Source organism: Musa acuminata, chromosome BXJ2-10 (assembly GCF_036884655.1).
Source record: "Musa acuminata AAA Group cultivar baxijiao chromosome BXJ2-10, Cavendish_Baxijiao_AAA, whole genome shotgun sequence".
Classification (NCBI taxonomy): Eukaryota; Viridiplantae; Streptophyta; class Magnoliopsida; order Zingiberales; family Musaceae; genus Musa; species Musa acuminata.
The window spans coordinates 34,521,018-34,545,127 of record NC_088347.1 but is presented as its reverse complement, the minus strand read 5'-3'; the positions used below and the strand labels follow the sequence as shown (position 1 = coordinate 34,545,127).

At 39.2% G+C, this 24,110-nt stretch overlaps 3 protein-coding genes across 4 annotated transcripts; all 3 read left to right on the top strand.

Moving 5' to 3' along the window:
- Positions 1–544: 544 nt before the first annotated feature.
- LOC135625347 (uncharacterized) lies at positions 545–11,569 on the top strand. The gene is made up of 8 exons (XM_065130041.1): positions 545–3,563; positions 3,645–3,748; positions 4,916–4,985; positions 5,606–6,400; positions 7,676–7,878; positions 8,978–9,101; positions 10,074–10,277; positions 10,919–11,569. Exons 1-8 carry the CDS (start codon positions 720–722, stop codon positions 11,060–11,062), a joined length of 4,488 nt encoding a protein of 1,495 aa, XP_064986113.1. The 5' UTR covers positions 545–719; the 3' UTR covers positions 11,063–11,569.
- A 429-nt stretch (positions 11,570–11,998) lies between these two features.
- LOC135625346 (large ribosomal subunit protein eL37z-like) lies at positions 11,999–14,933 on the top strand. Of its 2 annotated transcripts, none has more exons than XM_065130040.1 (5): positions 11,999–12,134; positions 12,214–12,349; positions 12,437–12,538; positions 12,625–12,705; positions 14,697–14,933. In XM_065130040.1, exons 1-4 carry the CDS (start codon positions 12,132–12,134, stop codon positions 12,666–12,668), a joined length of 285 nt encoding a protein of 94 aa, XP_064986112.1. In that variant the 5' UTR covers positions 11,999–12,131; the 3' UTR covers positions 12,669–12,705; positions 14,697–14,933. The 2 variants fall into 2 exon arrangements, with proteins under 2 accessions (XP_064986112.1, XP_064986111.1); XM_065130039.1 differs by having other exon boundaries at positions 12,015–12,134; positions 14,700–14,933.
- A 609-nt stretch (positions 14,934–15,542) lies between these two features.
- On the top strand, positions 15,543–21,895 carry LOC135625343 (probable chlorophyll(ide) b reductase NYC1, chloroplastic). Its single transcript, XM_065130037.1, has 10 exons — positions 15,543–16,075; positions 17,028–17,106; positions 17,219–17,354; positions 17,937–18,011; positions 18,141–18,336; positions 18,476–18,544; positions 19,644–19,783; positions 20,375–20,497; positions 20,879–21,071; positions 21,487–21,895. The coding sequence occupies exons 1-10, from the start codon at positions 15,656–15,658 to the stop codon at positions 21,670–21,672; spliced, it is 1,617 nt and encodes a 538-aa protein (XP_064986109.1). The 5' UTR covers positions 15,543–15,655; the 3' UTR covers positions 21,673–21,895.
- Positions 21,896–24,110: the final 2,215 nt, after the last annotated feature.

Genomic DNA, 24,110 nt, shown 5'->3' with positions numbered 1-24,110 from the left:
CAGCGATGACAACACAGCTCTAAACCTGACAACACAAAGCTTGACTTGCTATAACGCAAAGCTTCGGCATCGTCTTGTCACTAATCTGGACTTGCTATCTTTGGCTCTGAGTCAACGGAAAATTGCATCAACGGTTGATTGCTATTCCTTACTGCCCACTCGAGCAAAACAGTCTTCCTTCTTGCCATCGGACGATGATTCGGAGTCGGGTGTGGGTCTCTATTTCCGCCAGACCCGGTAACGGAGAACTTGGCAGCGAGGCCGCGTTATTGTGCTTTTGGGTCTCGGCGGGCTTGGATCGGGGCCTTCTTGAGTCCATCGGCCGTTCGTCCCATCTCTAGCCAATCATAGCCGTCCATTTGTGCTAGAAAAAAGTCCTCATTATTGCGGCCGTCGAACTCTTCTTCTTCCTTTTTGGCGTAAAAGTGCGTTAACATGATGGAATCACCCGAGAAAACATATCCGGGTTGATGCAGACTCCCCGATTGGGTGTGAGACGTGGGCCCCACATCACTATAAGGTAGATTCGAAGCCGCCTTGTGGGTTTTCAGCGCTGGGTAGGTCATACTGGAGTTGCTGCGACACCGGGGACATGATTCGACCAAGCCAATAGGCCGCGGACGCGATGCCGGACCGGTTCCAACCCCAGCGCTTCGTGAGGCGGTGGACCGAGCCGTCGCTTGCCCCCGTGAAGCTAATTAAGGGGGGCTTACTTGGTGATGAACGGAACAGAGGGAACCGCTCGAGGACGGGCACCGCGCCGGATGAAGTGCCCCTCCGTCGCCTCCCTGTGGCCTGCCGCCCCTCCCCCGCACCACGTCACCGCCACCGTCGCCCTCCCCCACCCGGCCGCCGCCCTCTACACCGGCGGATCCGATGGCTCCATCGTCTGGTGGAGCCTCTCCGCCGGGCGCGAGATCCGCCCCGTGGCCTTGCTCTGTGGCCACGCCGCGCCTATTTCCGACCTCGCCGCCTGCTCGCCCGCCGGGTCCAGCCTGCCCGCCTCCGCCGCGCTGCTGAGCGCCTGCGCCGATGGCGTGCTCTGCGTCTGGACTGCCGGGAGCGGCCGCTGCCGCCGCCGAAGAAAACTGCCGCCGTGGTCGGGGACGCCGTTGCTGCTGTCTCCGCTGCCTTTGTCCCCGCGGTACGTTTGCGTCTTTTGCACCTCCGCTGACTCCGCCGGCCACCATGCGAATGAAGGCCCGAAGTGCGTGGTGGTCGTGGTCGACTCGTGGTCGCTGAACGTGTTGCGGACCGTCTTCCACGGGGGCCTGCCTATTGGTCCAGTGAAGTCGATGGTGGTGGTTCCGGTGGCGGAGGATGGAGGAAAGAAGAGGCAAGATGCCATCTTGGTTGACGGACATGGAAAGACAAAGTTCTTGATGGTCTCAGAGAGCGATGATGATGATCAAGAAGGCACCATTCTCCAAAGAGGCTCGTCTTTGGAGGCCGTTCCGTCTGTTTCCGGGGAGACTTCTGAAGCTCAAGCAACAGCAGTGGCGGTTACCGGTGATGGGAAGCTCTTAGCTCTCGTACTGGAGAATTACTGTGTTTTCAAGTCGGTAAACGATGGTGTCACTGTCGGCGAGATCTATTTAGATGGTAGTCCCCTCTGCAATGAGAATTATACTAAGAAGTCTCAGCTGGTGGGAGGAATGTTTCTCAAGAAAGACATCGAGCACAGTGCAACAGAGCCTGAGGATTTGGCTGATGGTTCTGCCTGGAGCTTTTTTCTTTGGAGTACTAGCGGGGCTGGAGTGGTGTACATGGTATCACTCTCGGGAGTTACATTCAAGTTTGAGCCTCTCTGCAAGGTTCCGGCAACACTTGTTGTTCCCGGTGAGAAAGGATCAGCTTATTTCTGTCAAATAAATCGTTGTCTTGTTCGCACAGAATCACTTTGTTTCTCAGTTGGTGGGGCGTTACTATGGAAACCTTATGTCACAAAATGGTCAATTGCAAAATTGGAAGCAATCCTAGATGATAATCCTTGTAGCCTTTTTGTAGCCAATTTGCTTGGGGAAGGGGGTTTTGCAGGGGATACAGTTGGGAAGCTCTCATGTTCTGTGTATGAGGCAGGAGAGAGTACAGAGAAAAACATCCAGCACAGCTACTTCGGACACACCAGTGGTTTGAATGTTGAGTGTGGTGATGACAGCCATAACTTTTTTGGATCAAACGATCAAATTGTGTCATCTTCAATGGTCCTTTCTGAAGACTTCTTTGGTCCATATGCTGTAGTTTATGGTTTCTATAGTGGTCAGATACAAATACTTCAATTTATTAATGTGTTCCGTGAGGTGAATTCTGATCCAGGAAGTACTAATTACCAGAATTATCTACAAACTTCTGAACGTTTCTTCACAGGGCACACAGGTTCAGTTCTTTGTTTGGCTGCACATCGTATGATTGCACATTCAGAAGCGGATTCTTTTCATCATATTTTGATATCGGGAAGTATGGACTGTACCATCCGGATATGGAATATGGATACTGGTAATCTTGTTTCAGTAATGCACCACCATGTAGCTCCTGTTAGGCAAATTATATTGCCGCCACCCTGGACTTATCATCCTTGGAATGATTGCTTTTTATCTGTTGGGGAGGATTGTTGCGTAGCCCTTATTTCACTGGAGGCGTTGGGTGTTGAAAGAATGTTTCCTGGACATCCCAGCTATCCTTCGATGGTTGCATGGGATAGCACAAAAGGCTACATAGCTTGTCTGTGCAAAAACCTCCAATCATCATCAGATGCTGTCACTGTATTATATCTTTGGGATGTGAAAACAGGTGCTCGAGAGCGAATTATTAGGGGTACGGCTTCTCATTTAATGTTTGATCATTTCTGTAGAGGCATCCACAAAAACTCTATTACAGGCAGCATATTGGGCGGTACAACTTCAGCATCTTCATTGCTCCTTTCAGCTCCTAAAGATGCAATAATTTCACAATCCCATGCAGCAAAATTAGAGACTGGTGTGAACTTGTCTAAAGTTGGTATATCTCATAGAAGCATGGGTTCCTTGGACATGAGCACCATTCAGGCAGAGCACACTAGGGGAAAGGTACCACTTTTGGTACCTTCGCCAGATTCATATAATCATGATTTAGCTAGAAATAGTTTTAAGAGGCGAGCAAAATCACAAAGGTTCAATGAAAAGAAGAAGCATCCTGTGAAATGTTATTGCCCATTCCCAGGAATTGCAGTGTTGAAGTTTGACCTTTCATGTCTTATGTCTCCGCTCTCTAAACAAAACAGTGATAAGCAGGTGAATATTCACCTTCCTGAACTTGATCCCAAGGAACCAGGTTTTCAGTATAGAGGTTCTAGTTTTGATTCCCAAGGACTTGAAAACTGTCTTGTTAAAGGATCACTTGAAGGGTATTTACTTAGATTCAGCTTATGTTTTCTACATTTATGGGGTGTTGATCAGGAGTTAGACAAATTACTAATGCATGAAATGAGTGTTTGTAAACCAGAAGGTTGTCATATAGGTTCTGGACTAATTGGGGATAGAGGATCCCTGACACTGATGTTCCCTGGCTTGAGTGCTACTCTAGAGGTAATTATCCCAGACCAGAGCTTTTATTGGCATCTCACTTTTACTGCTATTAGCTAGTCTAAGGAATACTTTGCTTTTCAGCTTTGGAAGGCCTCATCAGAGTTCTGTGCGATGAGGTCTTTATCAATAGTTTCTCTTGCACAGCGCATGATCACTGTATCCCAAACTTGTACGACAGCTAGCAGGTGTGTTTTTTTTTTTTTTGCAGATTACACTTATGAATTTCTTTGAACATTCTGCATTGAAGGGATATTTAAGCTAGTCTATGCAAACCTTGGAACATCAAGCTAAACATTATATATTAGTGACGTAGGTAACAACTTGGACATATCGATCATTCAGGACAATGAACTTGAGATGGGTGAATATTCCATTGTGAGGAGCAGCAATAAACTTATTATTCACATTAGATATCTAAGACTCATCTCATGTGTGGTGTACCAAGCCTTAGAAGTATATATAGGAAACATTTCCTGAAAGCTTTGTCTCTATGCTCTTCTTTATACCATGTTCACAGATAGGAAATTTTGGTCTGTTCTGATGTCGAAAATATTAGGATAAGGAAAGATGTAGATTTGGGTTTGTTTTAATCAAGATTTAGACACTGCCATAATTAATAAATAATGGTGCACTATGAATATTATAAAGGTAATTTAATATTTTACAACACAGTTCCAGATATTTAGTAGTTAAGACCGAGACAAATATTTTAGGTTTGAGTCGTTTGACGAAGAATACATGGGAGCCAATGTATCATTTGAAAGCCCATCAACATTCAGTGTGTGAAAATTTGTGATGTCTTGCCTTGACAGTAGTATATATCTTGGAGACCGCAAAATTAAGAGTGGCACTGTAAACTCATCCCATTGCCATTAACATAGAAGAAGACATTTGGAATACTTGGATCTATTTGTTTTTTGAAATGTGACATCATGAATAAACACAATTACATGTCCTGCCTTGAAGTTAATATATCTTGGAGACCACAAAAAAAAGAGTGACACTGTAAACTCATCCCATTGCCATTAACAGAGAAGAAGACATTTGGAATACATGGATCTATCCTTCTTAAATGTGGTTTTCCATCACATCTTGAATAAACAGTCATATATCTTGCCTTGAAGTTAATGTATCTTGGAGACCACAAAATGAAGAGCGATACTGTAAACTTGTCCCATTGCCATTAATAGAGAAGAAGACATCTGGGATAGATGGATCTATCCATCTTTTGAATTGAGGTCCTCTGTCACATCTTGAGAAAACACAATTATTTACAACATTATCTAACCATTAGCAGTTATTGAGCCATGATGTAGGGTTGTTGATGTGATTATGTTTTGGCTTCCTTGCAGTGCCTTGGCAGCATTCTATACTCGAAACTTTGCAGAGAAAGTTCCAGACATAAAGCCTCCTTTACTCCAGGTTGCATAATATACTAATGGTTTGCATCTTCTCTATTCTTTTATATTGGAAATTATTATAAGATAATTCTACAGTTTATTTGGTTTACAAGAGACTCCTGATGTGATATGGTACCATAGATTTTGGGTACCAGATCAGTTATAGAATATATAACTTACTTTGGTGCATGTGTTGTCATATCCATGATAATGACCTGATAGTCTCCAGATTAAACAGTGCAACTGCAAAGTAAGCTGCTATTGGTGGTAATTAGGATCACAAATTTTAGTAATTGTGCCACCAATGGTATTCATATTTATCAAGTTATTCAGCTTATTTTCCGCTGTCTGTTCATCAAGTCTGGTTCAATTGTGTAAAAATATCCAATGAGTTATTTCCTTTAGGGTTTTTACTTATAATGCTTTGACGTTGATTTGTAATTCTTGTAGAATGCTTTGGTTCCTATTCTTTTTTAGTTCATGCCTAGATTCAACTCTTTTGTTACTTTTTTTGTTTATTTGATGGATAAGTGATTGTTATGGTTTTCTAAAACACTTCTAATGCAAAGCTAGAACACTGTTTATGAGATTTTTTTGCTTTGCTATTTGACGATTCTGGAACTAAATGTACTCAAATTCCAGCTTTTGGCAAGTTTTTGGCAAGATCCAAGCGAACATGTCCGCATGGCTGCACGTTCTTTGTTCCATTGCTCTGCACCACGTGCTGTCCCATATCCTCTCTATTGTCAGAAAATGATAGTTCCTGAAATTTCTTCAAGTTCTTCTGGTGTTGTTTCTAATGCGAGCAATGGATATTCAAGTGGCTACACAGACTCAAACAGATCCATGCATAGTACTATGAGTGTTGATTCTGAAGTATCCTCAATGATTTCATGGCTGGAATCATTTGAATTTCAAGAATGGATTTTGTGGATTGGAGGAACAAGTCAGGACGTGATTGCTTCAAACATCATAGTTGCAGCAGCTTTAGTTGTTTGGTACCCAAGCATAGTGAAGAATACTCTTCCCAAGCTGGTTGTAAATCAACTAGTTAAGTTGGTTATGCCAACAAATGATCGGTACAGTTCAACTGCAGCGGAGCTTCTGGCAGAGGGGATGGAAAATACATGGAAATTTTGCTTGGGTTCTGAGATTCCTCGTCTTGTTGGGGATATATTTTTTCAAATTGAATGCCTAAGTGGCACCACAGCAAATAAAGCTAAACAAAATCCAGCAGTAGCTGTTACTATTCGGGAGGCTTTAGTTGAAATTCTTCTACCAAGCTTAGCGATGGCTGATATTGCAGGATATTTAAATGTAATAGAAGGCCAATTATGGGCTACTTCCTCAGATTCACCGATTCATATTGTCTCACTAAAGACTCTCATCAGATTAGTACGTGGCTCTCCAAAGCCCCTAGCATTATATCTTGATAAGGTATAACTAGCAAGCCCCTATTTCATCTTCTCTCTTTAAGTCTTTTGTTTTCTGCCATTGTCATTGTTCTTCTGAGATTTAGGATGGGAATACTTTTGGAGCATCCATACAATTTTTTGTAATTGAATAATAAAATATGACTTCACACCAACATGCAATATTGTAGCTTAGAGTGTAACTTGTAAATGTCATTTTCTTATCTTGAATTTCATATGATTTTTATCAATACGTAAATCCAAAGTTTATGACCTCTTTCTTATCATTACAGTAGCATACTATAGAATTTTAAGCATTGTTTCTTCACAATATCTAACGAAAAAGTAACATTTGAAAATCTCTGACCATGAATGTCAGTTATTTTTTGTTTATATTCCTCCCAAGTATCCAGAGTTTTCTTGGATGACTTTAGGTTCCTACCATTCTCTGAATACATGAAGTGCAACTTTGGTAACATCAGGAGAAGAGTCAATGGAATAGTTGAAATAGATATATATATGAAAACTTAAAAATATAAAATAGAAGTTTGATATCTTGGATTTATTATTCAACAAGTTAGAGAGATTGAACATATTACTAATAAAATTGGAATGCAATGGTTACAATTGTGGGCTGTCTGCATTGTTATGCGATCAAGCTACTTATACTAAGGGGAATATTGTAGGCAGGGTTCTAAATCTTGGGCACTGGACCTGTACCAATCTATGGTCAGACCAATATGGGTCCGGTTGCAGTTTAGGTTCTGCTCATGCTTCTAGTGTTAGATCTAGCCTTTGTCAGAGAGAGTGCTGTAGAACCTGAGTGAATAATGTAACATTTATGATAATTTGATGCATGGGGATTTGAGGCATCATAAATCAAAATGATGGGAGTGTCACACACTGGCTGACCTTTTCTCTGGCATATTTAGACAAAGGTTGGTATCTTGTAGGAGTATCATAAATTTAAATGTATTGGTTGGCCAGTCTGCCATAAATTTAAATGATGGGAGGTTCTAAGCAAATAATGTTCCACATATTTGAACTTGGTTGTTTTTGTCTCTGCATTTCTACTGTAGTTTTGCATATTGTTTTTAAACTTGCTCCTTTAAACAAGCGAAAATTTATGATTGCTTGTTTTAATGTATGATTTGTCTTTTTCATACATGGACTAGACACATGCACTTTGTGTATTTCTATCATTAAACATTACCTCTTTGCTTCTTACTCAATATGCCAAAGTAATTTAGTTTTATTGTTCTAGTTACTGTTGATAGTTCTTATTAGCAACAACTTGCAGGTAGTACACTATATCTTACAAACTATGGACCCTGGCAACTTGGTCATGCGCAAGGCTTGTCTTAATAGCTCCATGATTGCTTTAAGAGAAGTTGCACGCGTATTTCCAATGATTGCTTTAAATGAAACTTCTACACGACTGGCTGTTGGGGATGCTATTGGAGATATAAGCACTGCTACTATTCGAGTATATGATATAGACAGGTATGCGAATCTTGCCATAGGTTGAGTTTATGTGTGCCTATCTTTATACAAGATGGTTTGATGCATGCAAATGCAGAATTTTGTAGTCTGTGGTTTATCTAGTACCAACTCTATTTATAGTGTGTGGACAGAGTTTGCTGTAGGTTAAGGTAAGTTCCAAACGACCAAGTTAAACTTCTCCTGAGAAAAAGGACAAAAAGATAAAGTAATCTTCTTAAAAAATGTAACACAAAGTGACAACCTAAATGTCAGAACTTCTTTCATTTATTTTGCTTTTTTAGGTAATTTTGAGTTGACATTCTGTTCCATCATTTCCCCTTTAGTTCTTCTTTGTCTGAAAGATGGACTAAGTAATTAATCTGGAATGGGACTTTTTTCTTTACATTTTTCTAGGTTTTTTCTATGTATAGAAACTTTAGAGGGTCTCTGATGCTATTTTAGTTTGGACTGTGAAACTCAAGATATATTACTCTAACCAGCAACAAGGCTTTAAAGAAGGGTCTTTTCTCATGCAAAGTTGCCTTGGTCAATAAAATGGCATGTTTGTCATGTTGCTATATAATCCCATGAAGTTAGCGTGTGTTGAACATCCTTTTATTATTAAGATTTTTCACAAAGATTCTCATGATAAATTAAGCAAGAATATATAATCTTGTAATAATGGTTCCAAATAGTTGTTCTTTAGAAATACATTTTGCAGAAATATGTAGTACCATTGAACAATTAGGTATTGCTTTTATTTTATTTTATTATTCATTTCTTTGATCTATGAATCTCTTAGTTTTCAATCAAATTCTAATATCAATGACCTATTGCATTCCCAAAGTCAATGCTTTATGGTGCTACAGAATAAAAAAAAAATAAGTGCAATCTCGAGCACTTTAGCAGGATGCTTTGTCATGTCTATTCTTTTATATGATATTGCATGCAAACTAATGTGATTTCCTGATCCTTGAAATCAGTGTTCTTTATTTAATTTAGCCTGATACCATTTTATTCATCTTCATTTTAGTGTTTCAAAAATAAAGATTTTGCATGCTAGTGTTTTTTTGTTTCTTTTTAATTTAAATTGATACTATCTTATTCATCTTCGTTGTAGTGTTTCAAAAATAAAGGTTTTGGATGCTAGTGGACCACCAGGTCTTCCAAGCTTACTTGAAGAATCATCGAAGTCGAGGATTACTACAGTGATCACAGCTTTGACGTTTTCACCAGATGGAGAGGTGCATTTATCTGGATCCTTAACATGATTTTCTGCACACAATTTGATGTCCAAGTTGTTTTGGAGTCTTTTCCTGTTGTATCCATAAATACTGTTGTTGGAACATGCATTGCAATGGTAGCTAATAGGTGGTCTCGAGCTTGTAATGTTATATTTTTGTGTCTGGCAGCTAATTGGTTTACATTGGCACTGATGTTAAGTTTAAACATTATTCACCAAGCTAATTATTTTCTTTAAAATTTCCCAATGTTATTAGGTTAAACTCTTGATTCCATCAAATATCATGTGACTTCTTCTATAGGCTTTCTTCAGAACTTGCTACAATTTTCCATGACTTTCTTTTGTTGAAGTTTTTGGTCTTTAAAAAGTTGATGTGTTCTCTTGTTATTTCGGTAATGGTGCTTCTTGTCTGCTCTCTGGTTTTAAGTGTCTTCTGTCAACAAACATTATCTTCAAGTGGTGTGATGACTGTCTTTTTGTTCAGGAATATCTTCAATGTAAAAGTGGGTGGCACAGTGCATGAGGCTAGCAGCTGATTAATTTAATGTTCAACTATAAGAAATTAAAACCAGCTGATAGCCGATTCACATATAGTTTAGGCTCAAGTTTACGGACTTCATTAACTCAGTCACAAGACTTCTTTATGTATTTGATCGGTGTTCTTTTCTGTCAGCTGTGGTTCTATTTTCTAATAGAATTTGTGATTGTTGTCCACTGTGTTTAAGTATTGAAGTATATTTGACCTTATCTATTGTGTAAAATTTTTTGTTTATTTTACTTGAATTATTTCATGAATTTACTTGTCTTTAGTGATTTGAGCTGTTGACATTTTTGTTGCTAGACATATTGTTATAATTTATGGAAGCATGATCTTTTGTGGTGCTAAATACTTTAATGGGACAATGCTTTAATAACCTGATATTGAGATTGCTTGTGTCTGTATGTGATCTAACATGTTTTTTTGCTGATCTAGGGGCTAGTTGCTTTCTCCGAGAATGGATTAATGATCAGATGGTGGTCTCTGGGAACTGCTTGGTGGGAGAAGCTCAGCAGAAGTCTTGTTCCTGTCCAATGCACCAAACTCATTTTTGTTCCTCCAGAAGGATTTTCACCAAGTTCTTCTCGCTCAAGCATGATTGCCACCATAATCGGGAATGATAAACGGGGCAATTCTCCGGTATTATATGAAATAAGGACATCTTGCAGTTTTATCTTCTGTATTTCCTTCCTGTGCCTGTGACTGTAATTATTTGCCTGTTAACTAGGCTATTTTTAATAAAATGAATTCTTGATTAGGTCGACTACTCAAGATCACACTCCACAATCTTTTAATTAATAAATACAAGGTTACCCAATAAATCAATTAACTTTTACAAATTGGTATAGAATTTGCATTTTTTTCATTGATTCTTCTACCACTGATCAACCTTTTCCAAATTCTTTGGTATGCCTGTCAAGATCATAAGTGTTCCATCTATTTTCCCATTATTCACTGATCTATTTTTCTACTTACATTATCATTGCTTTTATTTAGTCAGATATGGATGTAAAAAATGTCCACTATCTTAGTTACCAAATTTTGCTTTGAGTCCCTTGATAGACAATCTAAACAGTTTTTACCTACTAGTTGCTTCATGGTCGGCTGTTGTTTGGAACCGTGACCTTTATTCTTAGAAGTTGAAAGTGGATGACTAAGTCTGAGAGTTTCTTCACCCTCTAAAGAAATTAACTTTTACAGCTTTGTGTTTCAGTTGCGACCTTACAGCTGCTTTGTTATAGATTTAGTTCTTTATCACATGGTGATCTTAATATTTGCAGGATAAGATAAAGGAACTAGATGATGTTGACGTGCTAAAGCTCTTAACTCACAGTCTCGATCTTTCATACCGGCTTCAGTGGGTCGGCGGAAAGAAGGTTGCACTTATCCGCCACGGTCAGGAGTTGGGAACATTTCAGTTGTGATACAAATCTTATTCAGTGATTGAGATGGGGCCATACGCTGATGACAGTGGTCAAACGACAAGGTACATCTCCTATGCAGTTGCATTCTGGATTGGTCCACGGGTCATCAAATGACAACCTACTCTCAGACCCATACAGAACCTTTCATCTGATCACCAAATCCAATTTTTCCATAAGAGATCTATTTGGGATCTTTACATTGTGTGGTTCTGTCTGAGATTTACTTACTTCTAGCTGAAGAACCAGTGCCATTGATCTCATCGCGAGCCGTGCCAGCAACATCTCATAAAGGTGTAGTTGCAGACCATAGATTTGTGCAATATGGTAGATTTGCTTGTTCTGTTTTCCCATACCCTTTTTATATGACATGGGAAAGGAATTATGAAGAAGGATTTGCCTCAGTAGAGTTTCATTGGTGTGTATGTTCTTTATTATTACCTGGTGTCACTTGCTCCAATAAGATGTACCTTCCAGTTTCTGAATAATTTACCTTGCTTTCTTTTTTCTTGTTGGTTGGCAGAATATTTTTATTATTATTGCTGTTGTTGCAATGATTGTTTCTCTATTTTTCCATTCGTTCATGTGTCACGATAATTCATTAATTTAGTTAGCCCTGTTTCGATTCGAATCCGAATCGAACCGGGCGAAACCGACACCGACACCGACGGTGAATCTGAACATAATTGTGCCTATGTTGTTCAGTTTCAGTTCCGTCGGTCTTATGTTATTCATTTTCAGTTCTGTCGGAACCGTCGAGTCTAGAATCGGAGTCTGTCCGTCGGAAAACCGGAGTTCGTCCATCGGAACTATCGACTCTAGAACCGGAGTTCGTCTGAATTTAGCCTCTGAATGCACTGTAATTTAGCTGACTCTTGTCATCCATTTGTTGCTTGGGCTAATTTTGGGTTCTGTAGTGGGCTTATTATTTGGGCCCAATAGTCGAACTGTGAAGCCGACAAAGCGTATACAAAGATGTATTCAACTCGTATTCCTCTCTCTATATAATGCATGAACGCAAGACCCTGCGGACGTCTCGTTCGCGGCTAGGGTTTTGTCGAGGGTGCCTTCGATGGTAAGCGCTTCCGCCCTGCTCTTCTCCTCCTCTCTGTCTTTCCGCTGTGGAACATCTTTTACTCCTCTTGATTTTGCAGGGGAAGGGAACTGGGAGCTTCGGGAAGCGGAGGAACAAGACCCACACCCTCTGTGTCCGCTGCGGCCGCCGCAGCTTCCACCTCCAGAAGAGCCGCTGCGGCGCCTGCGGATACCCTTCCAGCAGGATCCGCAAATGTGATTCATCCGACCCTTGGATCTCTCTTCTTCTCGTTTCTTCCGGCTTTTGTCTCTAATGGTGGGATCTTGGTTCCTTTGGATCAGATAACTGGAGCGTGAAAGCGACCCGGAGGAAGACGACGGGGACTGGGAGGATGAGGTACCTCCGCCACGTCCCACGCCGCTTCAAGAGCAGTTTCCGCGAAGGTTGTTATCTAATATCATTCGAAGTCTCATTTTTTTAGGGTTCGTCTGCAGTTGTTTGATTTTTTCCTGTTCCCGATGGTTTTTAGGTACGCAAGCGACCCCCAGGAAGAAGGCTGTGGCTGAGGCGTAGTTGAAATACGCAGGAAAGAGTGAAATTTTTATTCATGGTATCGTTCTTCTTCTACTGCGAACTGTTTTGGATCCTCCAATTTAGTTTGTAGGTTCTCTTTTCACGGAAGCTCCATTGTGTACTTTGTTTTGTGGACTTCGCTTTAGAATTTACATCTTTGTCATACTGATCTAGATGAGTTTTGTCCTCTAATGTAGCTTTCATTTTCTGTACTATTTTTTGGTAGCTTTCTTTGTGTGCTCTCTAAATGCTTAATTTGGACATCCAATTGCTTACCCTTACTTTGTGTCCTCTAATGTAAATTTTGAGGATCTCACCTGTTCTAGCTGGTAAAGACCTAGCTGATAAAGACCTATTGATAGTTTAAGGTCCTGAGATCAAATACTGATTTTACTTCTTACCACTTGCCAAAAAAGTTTTTTTTTAATTCTCATTGTGTGAAGATAGTAAGGTCTTGAGATCAAATACTGCTTTTACTTCTTACCACTTGCCAAAAAAGAAAAATTGTCCTCTCTGAATGCTTAATTTGAAGCTTCTTTGTGTCCAAAGTCAATACTGTTGGTCTGTCAGATTTATCTGGTCTTGTCAGGGTTTTAGGAGGCTTATGTGCTTGATCTGTTGGTCCCAGTAGAAGCTATACAGCAGTTCGATGACTTCTGTTAAAGTTGTGAACATCTGACTTCTTTAATTGTTTTGCAAGAAAAAAATTAATCCTTGTGATGTTAGACGCGATTGGCGTGGTTGGCTCCATATATGTTTACTTAATTTCAACAAATGTGAGCATACACATTATCTATGGTTACTTTGTGGAAGGATTTTAAGTTTAACTTGAAGGTTTTTTGGGGAACCTAGATGCTACATCAAGGACAAATAGTGAATTAACCTAATTAACTGAAGTATTTTCTTGTATATGATGAAAATATGTCAACTATGTGCAAGGGTATCACAAGTATTAACATGACATTGCGATGATAGAATCAGTTTGTGAACACTCTGATTTTAAGAGGTTGTGGATTTCAAGATACAGGTATTAACCTTATAACCATGTTATAAAATTAATGGATCTGGATTTTGGTTGTATTCAAGAGGTTATGGAAAGCAAATTGAGTGGACATTCTTCCCAAGGTGAAACCTTTTAGTTATTGCTAGTTTGTGTTATTCAATTCTAGTTAAAGCTAGGAGGAACAGTATGTGTTTAATTCATGTACTTCAGGACTGGAGTACATGGGGGAAGGAGTGCAACAAGAAGCAAACACTGCAACTGTTCTTATTAAAGGTAGAACTGCTAATAGATAGCAGTGGTTTCACTAGTAAGATGAAAATTAACAATATGCACGCATCTCAAGTATCATGTTTGGGCCAAATTTTAGATAGGTTTGTGCACCACTTAGGTTAAGGCTAATAGCAGATGATGCATACGAAAGTTCCAAATCGGAAATGGTCAGGAGTTCTGAAAGTGAGACAGCAAGCAAGAGATTGAAAGAGAGTCCCAGCAAGCTACAATAGTCATAGCCAGATCCCCTTTCCCGAATTCAGGACAACCTGAGTTAGAGAGCCCAACCGAGCCGAGTGAAAGATCAAATGATTGAGGAGGGATGGCTCAAGCCAATAGTTCATCTGTACCCTGAAATATGGATTTACTAGAATTACTAGAATAGATTCTGAAATTGCCTATTGACATAATTTGTAGTAGTAAGTGTAAGCATGGGAATAGCATATAAGCAGACATCAATTTTCTGTTATAAGGATTATTGTCAAACAATTCCCAAGATACTTTGATGAAACTGAGAGAAATTAGGATGAATAGTTGTTTCGTTGGATTTCAGCTATGAACTCCCATCCCTTGCATGTAACTTCTGTAAATACAGAATCTCTTGATCAATATTTTGTGTCTTATGTTTTTTGTCATTGTCATTAGCCTTGTGTTTGAGGCAGTCTACTAATATCTGAGGCTGTACTACAATATTTCAGCTTCAGCAAGCAATATATTTTTATCAATGCTCACCAGTAGATGTTTCTCAAACAAAGCAGGTAAAAGTATGGTGTTGCAGATGATGGATTATTGCCCAGCTTGAAGTGTGTCATTCAACTAATCAGAGTTTGTGCTATGAGGAACCGATACACTGATGGAAGATGAGATTGCTGGATCAAACTATATTATTATCCAAACATAGAATGATTCAAATATGTTCCCAGCAAGTTCTAATTTTCTGTACTTCTTAGTTCCTTGTGTTCGAAATCAATAGATGCAGAGGATTGCTTCAATGTTTGGCATCATAGATTAAAGTGTGAAGATGTTACTTGTGCTAGCAGCATAAACTGAGGAGGATTGCACATCAGGTGTTTGCTCTAATTCCCAAGAAGGTTCTATGGATAGTCACGGAGGACAAGGCTTGGCGTCTGCTCTTGCAGTTCGCGTGCTTTGAGATGCGCTTTTATGTCGTTAGTTATTTCAGAAGATCCTGACCGTCCGTCTCTACAACGTCGAGGAGACCACCACTTTCCGCTTAACCGGCGCGGACGCCCAAAAGCATCGCAGCCGTCTACTCGCACCGGGCCCTACCGCATTCTCGGAGAACGAGCGGCCGGATCGTCATTGCACGTGTGCCACGCGATCGAACGGTCTGTTCGACGACTGGACCAGTCCATGAAATATCTGAAGCCACCCACGCTGGTTCCGTAAAACAAAAGCGACCTCGGAACGGCCGACGTGGCTTTCCGGGTGTCTGTCTGCGCACCGCCACGGTCCAGCAAGTTGGACCTTTCTGTCAATCGAGCAGTTGCCAAGTTCTGTGGGACCCACGTATCCGTGCGGGAGGAGATAGCTGAACCCTGCTTACGGATGAGATAAGCGAGCGTCGACCGGGATAGCGCGGCTTCCGTTCAACGTGTGGCCGCCGCCCTCCTCCTCTTTGCCTGCGAGATATTTGCACTCCAAGTCCCCCTCTCCTTATATTTGCCAATCCTTCAGGTCGTGGTAGCAGCCAATGCCGCCGCCCCTTGCCATGGCCACCGCCTCTGCTCAGCTCCACCTTCACCTCGCTGCTGACTTCTTCGACCATCTCGGCTCCAAGGACGTGACCCGACGTATCCGCGGCCCGAGGCTTCGGCCGCGATTCGACCGGAACCCGGCCACTTACGACGGACTGTCCTTCTTGGGGCCAAGAATTTGCCGCCAGAGGGCGATCCCGCCTCTCCCCTGCCGGTCCTTTAGGTCGGAGAACAGTGGGGAGGAGAGCGACGGCAGGATGGCGGTGGTGAAGGAAGAGAGGGAATCGAGGCAGCAGAAGCGCAAGGGTGCTCTTTACGCTTTCAAATCGATGCTCGTTAGGCTTTCGGGTTCGGATTCGAGACCCGCAGGGCAGTACAGGAAGTACGTGGAGAAAACGGAAGAAATTTTCTTCTCGGTTAGCTCTTCTTTGACTCTTTTTCTTTCTCTTTTCTTTTTCGCTCAATCTGATGCTTTTAGGTTTCACCTGCTATTTCCCAGGAGGAATTTTGGAAGGTAGAGTCTTTCATGAATCCATCTATCGTTGCTAAGCTTTCATTTTGATGAAATTAGCATAAGAAAATGGAACTTTATTAGGAGGTAAGAAAATTATGTTATTTATATCAAATTACCCATGTCCTATGCTAAGTGACATGGGTATAACATCAATAATCTACAAATGAAATTATGCAACTACAAAGTATGCAATATCCACCAACTGGTTCTTTTACACCTTCACAAGGTTTTTCATCGATGGCCTACACATTAATCTAGCATATATCAAAATAAATATTGCTTTGGGTCAAAGTTGCTCAGTTCTTCAAAGTTCAAACTGTGGACAATCCTGCACTTAAATATGGTTTGAATCTGGGCTACTACTTTCAGTAAAAACCCAAACTCGTCAACAATTTGGTACATACTGGCAGACCTACCTCAAACTACTTGGCTAATGTTTTCTGTATTTACAATAGATTTTCGGCTGAATACTTGGGGAAGAGGACAATTCAAAGGTTTTTAGATGATAATGAAACAATTGCATCAAAGTTGTAAGATAAGATTTTTCAGTTTTGGCAATGTTCAATGCCATGAAGAGTTTAGTCCAAACAAGCTTTAGGCGAGAGTTAAAGCCAAAATGTTAAGTAGAGAATACTGCATTTTCAGCAAATTTACTGCACAGTTCCATGCTTAGTTCATTATAAATATAAGCATTAATTTGAGTTTCTACTTGTTCTTTCATCACTTCTAACAATTGCTAATACTTAATTGTTGTTATCGTATGGACCGAAAAATTTTCGTATATCTATTCTCTCTCTCCTTTCTCCATCTGTTTATCTCTGTTCTTTGATTTTTTTTTCTTTTTCGTTTTACAGTTCATAACACAGTTAGGAAGATATCTTGTCACCATGATGAGTACTGAAGTTATACTTGCAACTGGATTTCAGTTGTCAGGTATGCTATACTGTTTTACCATGTACAAAATCTTCCTTTTTTGCTTGGATTCTTGTAAATCACAAAGAAACTTATGCCTGCGTTCTTTTTATTTTTTTTTATGACTATGAAGGTGGGGACAGTCAGATGAATACTCTGATTTGGTATAGCTGGCTTGGTGGAATTATTATTGGAACAATGATAGGTGCAAACATGGTTCTAGAAGAACATTGCAAAGCCGGGCCACGAAATGTTGTTGTTACCGGAAGGTAGTTCATCTATGTCATGGTTTTAACAGAAGATAATGACTAGGAACGGCATGTAGATTACATGGAAAATGGATTTTATGACACATGTTCAGTAGGCTCATTCTCACTTAATTGTCATCGATTCTTACATTCATTTATTGCATATTCAAAGCATGAAAAGAACCATCATGCAGAAATAATAAGAGAATGAACCAATGCATCAATACTTCAAAGTGAAAGGAACCGTATGTCCAGCTTTCTTTTGTATATATAGTTAGAAAAATAATCTAGAGGTCTTCATTTCACTAAATATATGGTGCTTGTCTCTAAGATTAATTATGAGGATAAATGTTTACTTGTTACCGTTAGTTGTCTTTCTACCTTCTTTTTTATATGCCTTGATATAATTGCAATATAGGTCTTCAATCTGATGAATTTATGGTCCCTGATTACCACTTGGGTTAACAGTATGAAGTTTTAACTGATAATGCTAGTTGATAATCTGGGAGCATTTATATTTTTGCAGTTTAAACTTTGAATAATTTTCTATTTAGACAGTGAACTGGAGATGCATTCATAATTTCTTTGGCATTTTTTTTTCAGCACAAGGGGGTTAGGTAAGGCACTTGCTCGTGAGTTTCTTCTATCAGGAGACCGTGTTGTCATTGCGTCCCGCAGGTCGTATTCAGTGCCTTGGAATCTCAGTAAATGACTATGCTTTAAAGATCCCTTGCTTTTCTTTCAGTGTCTACCTTCTATATCAATCTTTTTGAGCCTTAGTGTTCCAACTTGGTTTCTTGACCGCAGCCCTGAATCAGTTCATCATACAGTGGAAGAGCTAAGGGAAAACCTAAAGGAGGGTATTTCTGTTTCTGGAAATAAAGCCAGAAAAAATTTATCTCATGCTATGGTTGTTGGTATTGCCTGTGATGTTTGTAAACCAGAGGATGTAAGAAAGTTGGCAAACTTTGCTGTAGATGAATTGGGTTCAGTGGACATCTGGGTAAGTCTTTACATTTTAGACATTCTTAGCATCTGGGAAAACTCTCAATCTTTGCTTAACTTTACAATTATCATCTTTTAAATTCAATAAAATTAGCACTCTGTTCATCTGATAGCTTTTTGTCCAATGCTATCTACAGATCAACAATGCTGGCACTAACAAAGGTTTCAGACCTTTGCTGCAGTTCACAGATGATGATATTGACCAGGTTTGTAATCATTATTAGACATTATAGTAACTTACTGACACTTAATACCAGCTAGAAATTCACTCATGGTGGGACTAACAAAGGTTTACATGCTTTTCAGTTGTTTATTGCATGCAGTCTTCACCTACATATTTTAACAGCATTTATTTACAATGAACTGATATTCTCAAAGAGCAGATTTAGAGAATTCATTCGTCTTTATACAAATAATTTTTCTGTGATGAATAGATGGGATTTTTTTAAGTAGTTGTCATGCACATGGTCTACAGTATCGAACTGTACCGCCTAGTATGGGCGGTACGTACCGGTCCGACAGATTGCTGGTACGCGGACCGTCTGTTACTGGTCCGAGTGCACTGTAGCACTGTAACAGAGCTATAGTACTCGACGCACCTGAGTATATCGCTCGGTATACTGTGCCGTACCGATACCGAGCCCAGGTCGAAACACTGGTACGGTACGGTATTGCGAACCTTGGTCATGCATGTTATATCTGTTATTGGAACAGTCCAATGGGTAGGCACATTTCTGGTTCTAGGACAGGTAATATTCTTTGTATTGGATTTAGTTTATTCTAAAAATGTTCTGCCATATATTGATGTTGTTATTTGCTGATGACATTAATTTAATTGAGGATTGTAGAATAGAGATGAATATGCATGGGCTTCACAATAGCTAAGACTAAAACAATGTCAAAGCATATCTAAAGAGAAGACTTATCTTAAAATCCAGATCTATTTATACAGTAAGTCAAAACTACTTTTGTGTTAGAACTAAGTTTCTTGAGTTTCCTAAATGTCTTCTCCTAAATTTGGGGATTGAAGAGAGGAAAAAGCAATTTTAGTTCAATTCCTGATTTCTGTCAAACATTAAGTTTATTAGGAATCCTTTTTATAAATACAAAAGCATCAATTATTTTCCCAAAACATGTCAAATGGTACACATGTTGTTGTACATGTGTTAGGTACTGCACCCTCTCACTTTGGTAATTTCATTAATGCCAAAAAGTTCCGATATTGGGAATGGCATATCACTCTAAATTGAAGTTTGACTTCTCTCTTCCTTGGCTTTTACTAGTTCCATATTTCTGAATTGTTAGATCGTCTCGACAAACTTGGTTGGTTCTTTACTCTGTACAAGAGAAGCAATTCGTGTCTTGGGGTCCCAAGGCAAGGGGGGGCACATATTCAACATGGATGGGGCAGGTTCTGGGGGATCAAGCACACCATTGACAGCTGTGTATGGCTCGCACCCTTATTTATCACGTAATACTTTGTTTATGTGCAGAGACGTAACATCTAAATCATGAGTCCAACATCACATGACTTGCATGCTAATATTATTTTGAGACATTTATTATTGAACAGTATGTTCTACTTAATGGCATATATCTAATTATCGAAATGAAACCATTTTCTGAATTTAAATAATATGGTGGTTTGCTGGGACTCACCAGATCAACTTCTGAATTTGTTGGGCCCAGTTGTTTCTGATGATATATGTGTATGTATGTGATCATAGAATGCGAGTTCTATTAAAACAATCTCCGGTTGTCCAGAACATGGTACCAAATATCATGGTATCCTGGGCATTCTGCCTAGTGCATACAAAGTCTGAACAAGGGTGGTAATGATGTGCCAGGGCACCCCATTATATTTCAACAATAAAATAATAAATTATAGCTTTTTGAGCATAGCGACTGGCACCAGTACTGCACCGACCAGTCAGTACTGTTCTGAGAGTTTCTGTAACATAACATGTTAAGATTCTTACTTTGAGAATCTGGGCGAGATGGTTCATTTCTAATAATTCTAAATATTTGTTTCACAGATACGGATCAACTAAGTGTGGCCTTCGACAGCTCCAAGCATCACTTTTTAAAGAATGCAAGCGTTCCAAGGTTGGAGTCCACACAGCATCTCCAGGAATGGTTCTTACAGATCTACTTTTGAGGTAAACACCAATTTTGTAGTTTTTGTGTCTTTTTGTTCAGTTAATTTTTATTTGCCTGCAACATTGATGTTTTAGAAATAAACTATATCAAGCAAAACATTCTATGTTGCTGACCACTATGCTTCTATCTATCTTTAGTGTAAGATGGTTATATGATTACTTTGCTTGGCGGAGTTCCATATGGTGTTCATGGCAAGGTTTCCACTTTCCTAGTTGACCTGTGTGCTGATGGGAGCCACTGCAGGCTCTTTGTCAGCTGGCATGGGTACTATGCTAACAGATACCATGTCAACTAATGTCGACACACTGGTCAATGGTTTTATTTGTAATATGTTTTACTTGTGACCTTATCTAATAGGTTCATGGATCTTAAATATGCAGTGGTTCAACACTTCGAAACAAACAAATGTTCAACATCATCTGTGAGCTTCCAGAAACAGTAGCTAGAACTTTGGTGCCAAGGATGCGCGTCGTGAAGGGAAATGGAAAGGCTATTAATTACTTAACACCACCTCGAATATTACTTGCTTTGGTTACCGCTTGGCTTCGTCGAGGTCGATGGTTTGATGAGCAGGTAAATCTAGCTCTTGCTCAATTAAATATATTGCACATTCTATAAGTGAAACTATTTCTTTTTTGTTTTAATCATGTGCTTAAGAAGATATATATGCTCACAGTGAGCATTCTTGCATATACATCTAAGGGCCTCACATTATCTCAATGGAAGAGATTGCCTCATGCATATTCCTTTTGTGATCTATAAATACTGAAGGATTTTGTCATTTGCTGAGAGCATTGAAATAACACTTACTAATGAACAAGTAATTGAATTTTGGATCAAATCATCAACTTTTGTTTAACAGATTGAACAAGGTATTCCAATCGTTGTCCTCCTCCATCCTATCATTTCTACTTTCTATAATATAAATTCTCTTATTATGATCAGTTCCATGATATCTATAATAATTGATGTGCTGTTTTTATTACAGGGAAGAGCATTGTATGCAGCCGAGGCTGACAGGATCCGCAACTGGGCTGAGAGCCGTGCACGATTCTCTTTCACGGATGCCATGGAGATGTATGCAGAGAACACCTGGGTCTCCGTTTTCTCGCTATCAGTCGTCTGTGCCTTCATCATGCTCTCCAGCTCTGGCACTGCTTTCCCCGGCACATGATTTGGGGGATCAACAACATGAAACAAGATCTCTTCATAGTTGATACAGCTAATTTTTTTCCAAGTGATGCACGATACTTCAGGCTTGGACAAGGGTCAGGTGAGACAATGCAGGTCAGTGTAAAGCTCCTCTCCTTATTTACTAACCATGTAGATAGTGCTTAATGTCAGAGTCAATCTTACAATGTAAGCCACCTTTTATAGATGTCATTTGTTTTTCTTCATACCTATAATCTTATGGATCTATGCTAATGCAGTGCATTGTGTGTTGTCTAAGCCATTAATTGCAAGAAGAAAAATTAGCGAAAAAATAAGGAGGCTTAAGAAAAATAAAAAATAATGCACTACAATTTTTTTTTTCTTAATGCATATATATACATGAAAATTGAAGATATTACAAACTGAAATATAGACAAAATTCATGTGAAATGTCCTAAAAAATAAACAATTAAGAGCCTTCCTTTGCTGATATTGATCCTAAAACAATCACAAGTACAGTAAAAAAGATTGGTTCAATCTATTGTCATCGAGGGCATCTCTCTCGTGCCACCTCAATTGCTTCAGTCCTTTCTCCTCCACAAGATATCCCTTCAACCATCTTTTTTATCTCTGACCACTTCTCTCTTCTCTTCCTCTCATTCCTTCTGTCTCCGATCTTCCCTCTTCTTTTGATTAATTCTTTTTAATATTAAATTTTTATATATTATAAAAATATTTATTTTAATTGATATATGGTTTGATAAGTTGATCCACCAACCCGACAAAAAAGCCAGAGACTTGATTGGATCGGTGTTCAATCCAGAGACTTCCCATGGAAGATAGATAGCTGATATGAGGTGCAGCTTCTCAGCAAGTGATGGAATAATATGAGATGTGGCTTATTCAGCCATCCTTATCCTTTTTTGTTTGCATCCTCTGATGTGACCTCTTAGTACTCCATTGGCAGCTCAGCATGTCGGCTACACCCACCATGTGACCATCTGGACATCACTGTTAATCTATGAATTTGAAACATATTTAAGTGCTAATAATTTAATATGCTGATTTGTGATACTCTGATTGATCAGATCATGAAAATGATTCATATGTGATACCTATTTTAAGTTAATGAATGGTAGTATAATAATCAGATCTTATATCTCTATCCATCATTTTGGATGTGAGACTAAATTGAGATGTTTCTCAAGAAACTATATACATCATACTGTAAATTTAAATTAAAATAGTGCTGAAATGAGCTTGATTAGTCACCACAGTAAACTAACAAGGAGACATCTAAATAGTCCATAAGAGAATAGAATGTCATCTCAAGTTGAATCAAATTATTATGCTTCATTGACCACAGACACATCCCACCATCTTGACTCATTTGGCTCTTTCTTTTCTTCCAATTCTAACACATGCCATGTCTACCCATAACTTTATTGCCCAGTACATTCTCAACATCTCAGATGGGGAGACCATAATGATAACTTTTTTAAAAAAAAGTTGATAAGCTAATACTTTCTCATGAACACAACACAGATTCCTCCATATTAGAAGTAGGTGAAGTCATGTTAAATAGTTGGTAGAGAAAATTATGAAAGATGTTTTGCAACTATTTATCCAAATTCACATCTCTGTATCCTTCTTACTGCCAAGTACTCATGGTAAAATTGAGCAAATCATGTACTTTGATTGATGCTTCAGGGTAAGTGTCATTAGGAACACTGCCTCTTGATTCAGATTCAGCTTATTAGAGATCTTCCATGTTCTAATATTCTATGCATATTACCCTGCAATCAATTTAGGGGACAATAGTTGAGTACAACTGAAGTGCATGATGAATGTAGGACATGAAGTTAAATGTGTCCTTGATTCAAGTTCTTCTTTATACTTAATAACAACCACCAATTAATATGACCACCCTCACATTCTTCTCACCAATTCCAATAGATTATATGAGGATAGAGACTTGATCGATTGGTTAGCTGTACATCTATTACTCAAATGGACACATATCTTAACTATCATGTGCTTCCTTATCATTCTCATGTGTCGACTGATTGGTTTGGTCACATGCGGCATGTGAAAATGATTACAAACTAGCTGGCCAAACATGATGGAGTGCAGCCATTTTTGACTCCACACAACTTGTAACTATGATGCAAGTAGTGCTTTTGAATTTTGATTGTGTGTCTTCAATTCTTTCTTGAGTTTAGCTCAAATTTCTATCCTCTATTTGGTCTACAATTTTTTCCCCTACATGTCATGGATATGATTAAGTAGAACATTTGATGAAATTGGAAAGCAGTTTAAAAGTTATTTTAGGATGGAAAAGCTCATGAGAGTGAATTTTGATAAATGTGTCAAAACTCTACTCATCAATTTAATTGATGTAACTCTCATGTTGTTGTCATGAGGATGATGTCTCACCAACCACGTCAAAGTTGTTCCTTT